The 11,286-nt window shown below is 40.5% G+C and overlaps 2 protein-coding genes across 2 annotated transcripts; one reads left to right on the forward strand and one right to left on the reverse strand.

Moving 5' to 3' along the window:
• Positions 1-1,171: 1,171 nt before the first annotated feature.
• cryba1a (crystallin, beta A1a) lies at positions 1,172-4,075 on the reverse strand. Its single transcript, XM_085795557.1, has 6 exons — positions 3,871-4,075; positions 3,423-3,489; positions 3,194-3,312; positions 2,875-3,016; positions 2,177-2,319; positions 1,172-1,684 (listed from the first exon to the last, which is right to left on the reverse strand). Exons 2-6 carry the CDS (start codon positions 3,459-3,461, stop codon positions 1,537-1,539), a joined length of 591 nt encoding a protein of 196 aa, XP_085651683.1. The 5' UTR covers positions 3,462-3,489; positions 3,871-4,075; the 3' UTR covers positions 1,172-1,536.
• Positions 4,076-6,855: 2,780 nt separating this feature from the next.
• On the forward strand, positions 6,856-10,422 carry crybb1l3 (crystallin, beta B1, like 3). Its single transcript, XM_085795555.1, has 6 exons — positions 6,856-6,945; positions 8,072-8,145; positions 8,238-8,356; positions 8,439-8,571; positions 9,029-9,171; positions 9,428-10,422. Exons 2-6 carry the CDS (start codon positions 8,080-8,082, stop codon positions 9,594-9,596), a joined length of 630 nt encoding a protein of 209 aa, XP_085651681.1. The 5' UTR covers positions 6,856-6,945; positions 8,072-8,079; the 3' UTR covers positions 9,597-10,422.
• The last annotated feature ends 864 nt before the right edge of the window (positions 10,423-11,286 follow it).

Genomic DNA, 11,286 nt, shown 5'->3' on the forward strand with positions numbered 1-11,286 from the left:
TAATATAAACTGAATTAACTAGTTTCCTTTGAGAACCGGTATCTTCTTTATCATAAGATTCAAATTCTGAATTTTTTGTGAGAAACTTTTTGGTCAATGCATCTTGTTTAAAACTCCCTTAACTACCCATTTAAAGTTGACCCTAAAGTCACAGTTCAAATTGGAGTTTTAAATTTTGATGCAATTAAATTTCAGTTTAAACTGAGATTAAACAGAGGTTTACATTTAATCTTTCTTAATTTTGAAATTAAACCCTGGATTAATGCGGTTCAAAAGTTAAACCTTGTTGGTGCAACACAGTCTAAGCTCCGGATTCACTCCTTATTGTTTGGGTTCATATTTCACTGTCACTGTTAAATTCCTACTAGAGCTCACTTTTTGTGTTTTATTGAACCGGATGTATTTTTTATGTCACACACAGACACAAACACACACACACACACACACACACACACACACACACACACACACACAAACACACACACTGTGGGAAGCCTCAGGAAAAAATTACACCATGAAAGGACTGTTAGGACCGCAACCATTGGTTAGTTTAAGTTTGAATACTGGACAATTTTTTTTTTCAATAAATAATTGTCCGGTCTATAAATTAAGCAGAATAATAAATCCCAAGTTAACATACTCAAACCGTCTCACATTAGGCTGTTAAGTACGTAATAATGGACATTAAGTGTTTGGTTTCCTCCGTGTTGCTGTTAAATTATGCAGTCAACTGTTATGGAAACCACCGTCCCATGTATTAAATGTCTTTTATTCTGGAAAAAGGTGGAGCACCCACAATACATTTAATTATTTTGCTTTTTTAAAATGACTCTTCACTAATTGATTTATTATTGAAGTGGTTATCCTGTGTCACATCAACATCAAAGGATGGTATTTTCACCTAAGAACTATTCGTGATATAATTCATAATTACTTTTTTATAATTATATATTTTTTTTTTCATATGAGCCTTAATATTTTATTATGTAAGGCCTAATGTTGACTTGTGAGGTCTTTGTTGTGTTTATTGTATGAAGCATGAAACAGTTTATATAAACCAATATGTCGTATGAAAGCATCGCTTGTCTGGTTGGAGAAGCCTTAGTGTAAATGTACAGTAATATAATCTTTCCCAAAAGCAAAGAGAAATAAATCACAACTGGGCACCATGGAGGTTAGCAGCATACTCTTGTATTTCTGTTTATTTTAAGTTGCCCATTCTTTCTTTGTTGATCACTGGTAGCACCATGTTTACCCACAAATATGAGGAGCAATGACTCTGAGTTTTATTTTCCTCCCCTTCTCTCCTCAGTGGGGCATCAGTCAGGAGCTTCTCTTCAGTGGCTCTTTTTTCTTTCCTTAATTCTTTCCATCTTTTTTCTTTACTTGCATTTGGCAACGGAGCTAAACAAAAGTGCTGTAAACATCTTGATGGTAAAGCACCAGAAGGCGCTGGAATGACTGGGTGAAGGGAGGAAGAGGAGGAGGAGGTGGAGGAGGTAAAGAGCGAGAGGTTGGGAGAGGAGGCCGCGGGTCTCATTGCTGGATTCGACGCAGCGACTGCACCTGGAAGGACTGAGCATGGGAGCCCCACTCTCTGTAATGTTTGTACTCGCCGCCGTGACGATCACACTCCAAGATGTACTGGTAACCACGGTAACCTGGAAACTGGTAGCACACCCAGCTGGAGGAGGAGAGAAGGAGGTGTGGAGGAGAGCAAAACAGTGATTTATGTTAATTATGTGATTTACACGGGAAGGGGGATTCAGCAGCATACATGATATGAAATGCAAGTGAAGACTGGGATGTCCTGATGTTTTTAATAGATGCTATAAAATAGGATAAACTCTAACGATCCCATAAGGGGAAACAAAGTATAAAACAGGATGCAAAAATTGCTAATTAACCTGACAAAACATCAGTTTCTCCTATAAAAACTACAACAACAACAAAAAATTCTGCAATGTGCATCAAGAATAAATACCAACCAGAAAAATATACATAAACAAATCATCATAGAAAAAGAGGGGGTAATAATTAAGCTGCAGTAAATAATAAAAAGCCAAATTTTACATTGCAGAATAAGATTTGGTGGTGGAAAAGGTGAGTTATCTGAGCAGTGACAGAGACTCCTTACATGGCCTGTAAGGAGCGAACCAGTGAGGTTGACACTTACGCGCCGCTCTGAACTTGCATGGATCCAATCTCATTGTTGCCCCATCCCATGGCCTGCAGAGAGGGGTAGTCATCATTTATCTCCCACTGGCGTCCCATGAAGTTCTCCTTCTCAAACAACACCATCTTGGACTCCTTGTGGCTCTGTGTGCACATGCAAAGATAACGGACAGTCAGAGTTGAAACAGCAACAGAAACTCTGTGTTGTGAAAGCACTTTGTAATGAGATGCATTCACTGACAGATAAGAACCTGTTTGATTTTTTTCCCATGTTGACAGACATCATATTAATTCACCAAGTGAGGATCTTTTAAGCCTTTCTCCACAAGGTGAGTATAATTTGTGTTTCACTTATTTTCCCTTTTTGTGTAAATTCTCAATTGTCTTTCGAAAATCAAAGTAAGAGCTTAACGAAAGCTTTCTGCTAGGAAAAAGCCAGAATTTTTACAAAATGTTGTAAAAAATATGTCCAAATGTTAACAGTGCATAAGAGCAGACTGCATTACAGTGTATTTATGGCTATAACCAGCACTTTCCATAAATCCCTTTTAAGGCTTGCCCCAGAAGAAACCTTAAACCCAAATCCGTCAGTTTAAGAAACCAAATTCAGAGCCTCTTCACACTGAATCTTTTCTGGAGACAAGTGAGAGGTCAGATTGATGGAGACAGAAGCTGCTGAAATGAGATGCACACACTCACAGCAGAGCAGATGGGGCGGAAGGACATCATCCTCTCAATGTGGTAGGCGTTGCTGCCGCTCCACGACTCCCAGTGAGGATACTCGCCCCTCTCCAACACAAACTGCTGTCCACAGAAACTGGAGTGCTCATATCCTGCCCAGCTGTCCCCAGCATGCAGACAAGACAGACAGACACACACGTATACAACATTGTTGGATAATTAGGCAACTGATTATCAGATATTATGTAGATGTTTTCTGTCGCGTGTCTTGTCTTGAATATTTAAACCCGTTGTCGGCCAACACATAGGTAAGTCGTGAATGACTTGTCTGACTTACGCTCCACACTCCACCTTCAGGGAGCGGATGTTGTCGACACCGCACTCCATGATGTTCTGGCAGTCTGCAGTAAACTCCAGACGCTTCCCCTGGAAGTTCTCCTGGTCATAAACTGTGATCTGCAGGGGGCACAAACACATAATTCACTTCGCACTGATGTAGACACACATCAATAGTAGCATCATGTCAGGCATGAAATTAATAAAATGTAATCCATGACGAGACTTACCTTCCATGGTCCCTGTGGGGTTGGATTATTCAGAGCCATGCTACTGTGTATCTCAATGCCGATTTACCTTCAGAGCAAAGAGCAGGGAGAGTCGTATTTATAGCTTATTAGGAATTACATTACACAGTTCAAATACAACCTATCACCTCCCCCACACTTTGATTCACTTTTCTACACTTTTTTTTTTACAGCAATAGTACACAAATTCATTGAATAGAAAGAATCAGAGTACATAACCCATATTTCACGTCTTCTTTAAGGTGACTACATGCTAACACTTGCTGGAGCCAGCTATTGATTCAGGCACCATGTTTGTCCCGGCGTTTGCATGAGTGACCTCAGTCTATATGTTTATGTGGCTCAGCAGAATCGACGAAGGCTCAAGTCACAAGAATGTAAAGTGGCAACGGTCTGTAGGAGGCTGAATGGATTGAGATGGAGGGCTTACCTGACTGGCCCCAGAGAATGGCTGTTCAGTGCTCGCAAGGGGCTCCACAAAAACGATGTCCTGACCCAGGAGTAAACGGACCTATTTATACATGCTGGTACTGAGAAGCAGCTGGGCCTGTGGGTCAGGGCAGGAGTCAGCACATTGCTGGTCCAGTCATTGTTCGGCTCTGAGCTGCTGGGCTTTAGTTCGCTGCGGCGGGACTGGACGCAGGGCACCGTGCCCAGTGCAGATAAGCACAAGTTCCAAATGGTCCATGACCAGTGGGCCGGACCAAGTCCTGGCACTTCCTGGTCCAGGAAACAGGTCATCACAGATGTGAATATTCTTGTAAGCGAGTCTGGTGATAAAGAGAAAAAAACATTTTGTTTTGAGGCGTGAAGCAAAGGACAGGAAAGAAAGGCATCAGACAGAAAATTATGGTTGTTTGGATCTAAAAAAGACTCAAATGGAAAGGACTTGGCTCAAACGTGTCTTATAAACAAGCTCGATTTTAAATGTGTAGCTACTCACTAAGTTCTCTCCACGTCGTGCTGCGCTCTGTCTCTGATTCCATGTGCGTCTCGACTGACCCCTCGTCTCTGGTGGTTTCACCTTTTCACTCACTCCTATGGACACACATGTGCAGTCATGCACACACACAGTCATGGGCAGAGACGGACACAAAGGCATGCATACATTCAGCACGCACAAAGAAACCCACACACCCATACACGAGCATTTAGATGCTGACACATAACCTTGTAATTCAGAAGGTGGGATAAAAAATGCTGCCTATTCTAGAACGAGATGTATTTAACATCTTATTTATATAATTAATGATGGATGAATTAACAACAACAACAAAAAGTTCATAAAAACAAAGGATAGATTTTTTTTCTTATTTGATTTCACATAGGTCTCTTTAAGGGTCAAAATATTTCACCTAGCCTTTTTAAACTGGACTTTTCACACATAAAGGCACATTTTAACAAAACCTAATTAATATGTGAGAATAATCACTGTGTAACATATATTAAAATGTCACATATACCTTAAATACCCCAGGGGAATGAGGAATCCCTTTCTGAAACAGTGACCTAATTTAAGGTTTGGAAACTGCAAATGAATATGGTTTGAATTTGATTTTACTTTCCTAAAATCAACATCCCGACATAAGTATTTATTCTGTATGATAATGTATTTTCATCACAAAGAAGTACTGTACTTTTATACAGGCTCTGAAAAGATTTATGAAAATAAATTAAAATCAATTTGCAGTAATATTTACACACAATATATATATATTTTTAAACATGAATGCTAAAGGTTTAAAACAAGGATATTGGATCCTTTCTGAGGGTCAGCGTCACTTAACAATCCAATTTTTGATACAAACTGAAACTTGCCTTATGTACAAGCAAAGTTTTTTTGTTTGTTTGTGTGTTTGTTTGTTTTTTGCAGTTTTCAGAAAGTACATAATATGTACTTTCTGTTTTTATGGTAACTTGATGGTTTAGGACCTAATATCTGTGGCTCAGTGTGTAACTATGTCTAAGCAACCTGAAGATTCAGTCACATCCAGAAATATGACAAGATGTATAATCACAACATTTTATGACAGGCTAGACTGTATTTGCTGTAAGTAAATACTAGTAGTACAGCAAAGCTAGAGACCATTGTTGTTATCACTGTAAATATAGTGTGGTTTTCTGCTGAAGAAAGAACTCTGACACTGTGATGAAAACAGTTCACAAGCATGTCCAAATCAAGTGACAAAACATACATCACATAAAAGTCAGATGTTCTGCTGTGCTGTTGCTTTTCAACACAAATGCTGCTGGGCCTGCATGTGCCACAAAAATCTTTCGAAATGCCCCTTGTAAATGTTGCTGTGTTCTTAACTCAACCAAACAAAGATGTCCCTATAGATAACATCCTACATTTTGTCAAAAACAATTTCAGAATCTGATTGCCCCTGATGTCTAAAATAGTTGAGAAGCCAGAGGTCTTGTATTGGTCTCACAGATATTCAGTCTTTGTACTTGCAAAAACGAAAGATAACGGATTCTTTTTCATGCTCTAATAATTTGTCTTTGAGGTTCATGGAAATATTTGCCCACAGACCTCTCACCACTTTCTAAGAGGTGAATTAAAAGTTGCCTTATGAAAACAATAATATCCTGAATATTATTATATATTATATAATATTATATAATATATTATATTATATTTCTGTGTAAATTAAATTATTATAGTACAGAGACAAAATTGGAAAATGTTGTTTTTCTTGTCTTCAAATATTTTTATCAGATACTTTTTCAAAAATGATTATTACCTGTTCTTTTAACAAGATAATATTCTGTTGGTGAAATTAAATGGCACTGTGCATGCACATATACACACATGAATATAATAGGGGTGTATAAGTGTGGTTCTGTGAGATGTGCATGTATGGAGCCTATAATACGCAAAAGAGTGACAAGCACTCGCTTGCCTCACCTAAACAATAGAGAGATGGATGCCATTCCTGCAGTCAGCACATTACACACACAGGGCTCAAAGGCTTGGACCGGCTACACCAAGGATCAAGAGAAAGACAGAGAATATGGAGGTGAAATACAAAACAGATCGAACAGAAATCAGATGACCGAACAGAAGGGTATCCTGACAAAAATAAGAAAGGAAAAAATTAGACAGAAATGAAGAACAGGTCATGAGAATGGTGGCTAGAAAAATGGCTATGTGCCTGTATGTGTGTGTGCGTGTGTGTGTGTGTGTGTGCGCCTGTGTGCAGGGAGGGTGGGGTGTAAAGGCAAGCAAACTTTCTGCTGATGGCAGTGACTGTCCCCGGTCTCCCCCACAATGGTGCTGGACAACAAAACAGGCAGCAGAGTCAGCATGACTTGTGCACCGATAAGCAGCGTGACCTTTGACCCCGCACCATGCCCCAAGCGCCCGCACAGCCAATGAGAAGTCAGGACCCAGGCTCTATAGACTCAGTCAGATGTGAATGTATATATATATCCCCACTCTAAACGCCGGCGTCCATCAATCTCTTCAAAGGTCGGTCCGTTTCAACCTGCAATTGTAACTGTAAGTTTACACTCTAAGGTCTTCTAACTGTTTTCATAGAGTCATTGGATATTAAGGAGAATATTGTGGTTTGCCGCTCATACTTTGGACTGAAAGAACCAAGCAAGGATCAATTTCTCTTAAAACATGACTTTGGACTGAGTAAATGGAATATTGACATAAAATACAGCAGGTTATGATTTTAAGTTTTGAAACCGCTCTCATGTTCATTTGCTCAGGTTAAAGACGAACAACCGTGTCTAACCCCTCATCCTTTACAAACCTGAACACAAAAATATTATGTGTTTTTCTGTTAGTTAGCAAGATTTCCTGGTTTCGCAAAAAGGCTTATGGACAAAATGTGTGGTTATGTGCTGAAAATTTTACAGACAAAATACAAATTTTACTGGAAATGCCTGGAGAACTCTGAACACTTAAGTCCATTTAACTTTTCAAATTTTAACTTGTGAGCAAGGTTGTATATTCTTCATAGATTTTTTTAGAAGAAAAAATAAGGTTTATTACTTTTATTACATATGTTTTAAACTTACCACATCCTGAAAATTCTTGTTTCTGCTGATTTTGATTATGTAGAAGTCAGGGTGTGTCAGTGCACGGTGACATCATCGCTGGGTGAGGTTACAGGTGCAGCTGAACACCATCAGTGATGCTGGGTGTTGGTCAGAGGTGAAACTGACTTGAAACTTGACTTTGTGCTAGTTGACTATTGAAAGGATTCATCAGGTTACACATTTAAACTACCTTCAGGGTATAATTTAAGACCAGTCCTTAAATTGTCTATCACAAAATAACATTTGCTCCTCTAATTATCTTTTAGTCACTTTAAAGCATTGAACTTGAACATCTGAAAAACTGCTGCTCAAGAACTAAAATTTGATTTTGGCTCTTTCAGAGATGTGAATATCTTAATAATGACATTCATTCCTTTTAAACATCAAGTTTGTGCTTTGGTTTATGGCATTTGCTGAGAGCTCTGGGTTGGGAAAATGAGGCGTCCCTCCAATAACTCTCACCAGCAAGAGGAATCATTTCATACACCACCCCTGGTGTAATACAACACATGCTGCATTACGGCACCGAAGAAAGTTGAGATGTCTGACTGACTTTGTTTTTCTTCTCTCTCTAGATCTGATCATGTCTCACTCAGGTGCTCAAGGCAGCATTGGCAGCCACTCTGCCATGGGTGTGCGCAATCACAAGGTGAACTAAACTAATCCTATGAACTACAGAAAATAACGAATTGAAGATACTTGACTCCAGAAATAAATGAATTCCTTTGCTTATCTTTTCAGATATACCTCTATGAATATGAGAACTTCCAGGGTCGTAGGATGGACCTGTTTGGAGAGTCCCGTAACCTGTGTGAGAAGGGTTTTGACAGAATCGGCTCCATCAGGGTCGAGTGCGGACCGTAAGTCACCAAACTTACTTCCAGATATATAAAGTATGTCTTTTCCTAAACATGCTGACAAGTAAAACATCTGTGTGTACAGCTGGGTGGGTTACGAGCAGCAGAACATGACTGGTGAGATGTTCATGCTGGAGAAAGGAGAGTACCCCCGCTGGGACACCTGGTCCAACAGCTACAGGTGTGACCGCATGATGTCCGTCAGGCCTGTCCGCATGGTGAGTTGGGATCAGCCCAGAGCGTTTTTTCTTCTCATTTCTTTTTTCTTTCCTTTTCTTCTTTCTTTGTTCACTTCCATTTGCACCTCTCATCCATCTTTAATTGGTGCAGAGGAAAGTGCTTTTTATGGTAGGCCTATATGTAGTGATTCAGATATTTATAGACCTGTTCTCTTGCATCTGTATTTTTATCAACATCCTCTGTGTCACTATGTTTCTATGTCACAGTTTTTTTTTTACCCCAGGGGTTTGGTCTTGGTCTCAAACAAAACATTTCCATTCTATTTTATTCTATCTAATCCCAACCCAAAGTTATTATTAGTATTACATTACAATGACTGTGATTTTTTGTTGTTTTGAATCTCGTTACTTGCTAAAATGCTGCACCAACATCTACAGTATTTGTATAGAAAGTGGTGACAGTTAAAAACTAAAAACCGATGTATGTTTCTCACAGGACCCCCAGGACCACAAGATTTGCCTGTTTGAGTGTCCAAACTTTGAGGGTCGCAAGATGGAGGTGTGCGACGAGGATATTCCCAGTCTGTGGTCTTATGGTTTCCAGGACCGCGTTGCCAGCCTGCAGGTCACTGGTGGAACGTAAGTCACACCAAGCTGTTGATTTTAATTCACCGTAGTGGCCTAAAGATGGAGGAAACTGACCGAACATGAGCAGTAACGGTTGTTTCATCAAGGAGAGATTGCCTGAAAGTCTATAATAATATCAAAGTTGGCAATGAAATTATTTCTATTAATTACTGCTAGAGTATATTTACATACGTTTAGACATAAAAACTAAAAAAAGAGCATACAGCTTTGTTATTCACAGCTCTTTTCTCCTTACTTCCCCACACAGCTGGGTGGGCTACCAGTACCCTGGCTACCGTGGCTACCAGTACGTGTTTGAGATGGGCCCTTACAAGCACTGGAATGAGTGGGGAGCCCACCACCCCCAGATCCAGTCCATCCGCAGGGTGAGAGACATGCAGACACACCGCAGGGGCTGCTTCGAGATGACCGCATAGAGAGGAGTCCGGCAGACTGTGGGCTAACAGGAGGGAATAGCCAGGGGACCGGCTTGCCATGCTGCTGACCATCCCTTGGAAATTCTTCAATTGCCACTTGGCCACACAAGCTAACTGCTTTTGAATATTGTTATAGCTTTTACTGGTAGGCTTCGGGAGTATGAGAAGTTCTGAGTGTCACAGACTTCTATAGTTACTGTAACGCTGGTAAAAACTTTAGCAATGCTCTCTGTCTACAGACCTCATAGAAACAATATATGATTTATCATATTTATGAAAGGGGAACATAGGGGATTAGTAGATTTAGGTTAATAGTTTGTGTTCATTAGTTTGTTTCAACGCTACTTGCAACTATACCTACAAACCTTTGATTTTATTTTTATCTACTGGCCTATGTGTTTCAAGCTGAAATGATGCCAATAAGCCTGTTCATCGAAGCGCTCTGCCTCTCCTGTGATCCACAGATTTTTAGAGAGTTTAGGGTTAGACCATCATATCACACCTCACAATGTACCACCATGGACAGCTCTCAGCTCTGCACATGCCCTGCAGTAAGCTTGCCAGGCAGAGGGAGGCGCTGTCACCTCATCACTAAGCAAAAGCTGACCTCAGTGACTGGAGGAGGGTTACTGCCCAGTCTGTGATTCAACAAAAGAGAGTCTGCGGGGTTGTGTTTTGCAGATGTGAATATCTTTTGGCTTGCCTGTCTCAGCTTACTGATGGGGCTGTCTACAAGATTTGCATTTTACACTTTCTCAGGGATGCTGGCATCTGGAAAGCAACTTTCCAATGGAAAAAATACAATAAAAAAATATCACACCTGAAAGACAATGTCATCTCCTTCCTTGTGTCTTTGTGTTTTGATTTTGATTTTTGATTTGAGCATAATTTAACAGGTTTTGTGGACTGGAACTGCTCTCTTGTTTGTAGACAGCTCTGATAAATTCACAGCAGGCGGCCTGCCCAGCACCAAGCAGCAGATAGACAAAGTCAGCAACAAGCTGATGAACACAGTGAGGCATTTAGCAGGGAAGAGCCAAAAATAATAATCAGGGGGCCAGGAGCAGCCCAATGCCCAATGGGCAACTAACTAGCCAGCCAGGTGTTTGTCAAAAGGTTCACACAGATTTAAAGTGATATATGCTCGAAAAGCTTTTACAGGTTGCTCTGCTGACCCAAAGTTAAAAAATAAATTATTGTTATAAAGAAAAAGAACAAAAGAAAGTGCATGATGAAACCTCCATTGTTACCTACTGAGGCGTGCAATGCTACAGAGCCAAACCTCAAGGATATAGTTGAACAGCTTCTGGGGAGGCTGAGATGACGACGCCGCGTGGGGCTGCGTGTCTGGAGAGAGGAACAGTTGTTTGGCAGTGACATAAGTAGCTCCCTATACTGATTTAGCTGCTTTCTGTCTTCGCACAGCAACTTACATAAACAACTTATCATTTCAAGTGGTTATTAGTGACACCAGTGAACTTCTGCTACAGGGGCAGGCAGGCAGGCAGGCAGGCGACAGCTCCTGACTGAGGAGCGGGGAGACCTTTTACTGTTGCTGAGTGAAGCTCGACCATGCAGGCTGGTGTCTGAGCAGACGACGAGGCAGCGCAGACCGTCAGCCACGCAACACTGGTCGGTTTAAAGCCACAGGATTTGGATTAAATAGCTTGTGAGAGAGCCGATGAGCCTT

This window comes from Trachurus japonicus, chromosome 13 (genome assembly GCF_045865225.1).
Source record: "Trachurus japonicus isolate A0001 chromosome 13, Traja_1.0".
NCBI classification, from domain to species: Eukaryota; Metazoa; Chordata; class Actinopteri; order Carangiformes; family Carangidae; genus Trachurus; species Trachurus japonicus.

Bases quoted from the DNA above. Each gene is read 5' to 3' on its own strand.
- cryba1a (XM_085795557.1), bottom strand. From the start codon at position 3,461: ATGGCTCTGAATAATCCAACCCCACAGGGACCATGGAAG. The intron at 3,313-3,422 runs GTAAGTCTCGTC...TGCCCCCTGCAG, and splicing joins CCCCACAGGGACCATGGAAG to ATCACAGTTTATGACCAGGA. The intron at 1,685-2,176 runs GTAAGTGTCAAC...CTCCTCCTCCAG, and splicing joins ATGCAAGTTCAGAGCGGCGC to CTGGGTGTGCTACCAGTTTC.
- crybb1l3 (XM_085795555.1), top strand. From the start codon at position 8,080: ATGTCTCACTCAGGTGCTCAAGGCAGCATTGGCAGCCACTCTGCCATG. The intron at 8,146-8,237 runs GTGAACTAAACT...TTATCTTTTCAG, and splicing joins TGGGTGTGCGCAATCACAAG to ATATACCTCTATGAATATGA. The intron at 9,172-9,427 runs GTAAGTCACACC...TTCCCCACACAG, and splicing joins CTGCAGGTCACTGGTGGAAC to CTGGGTGGGCTACCAGTACC.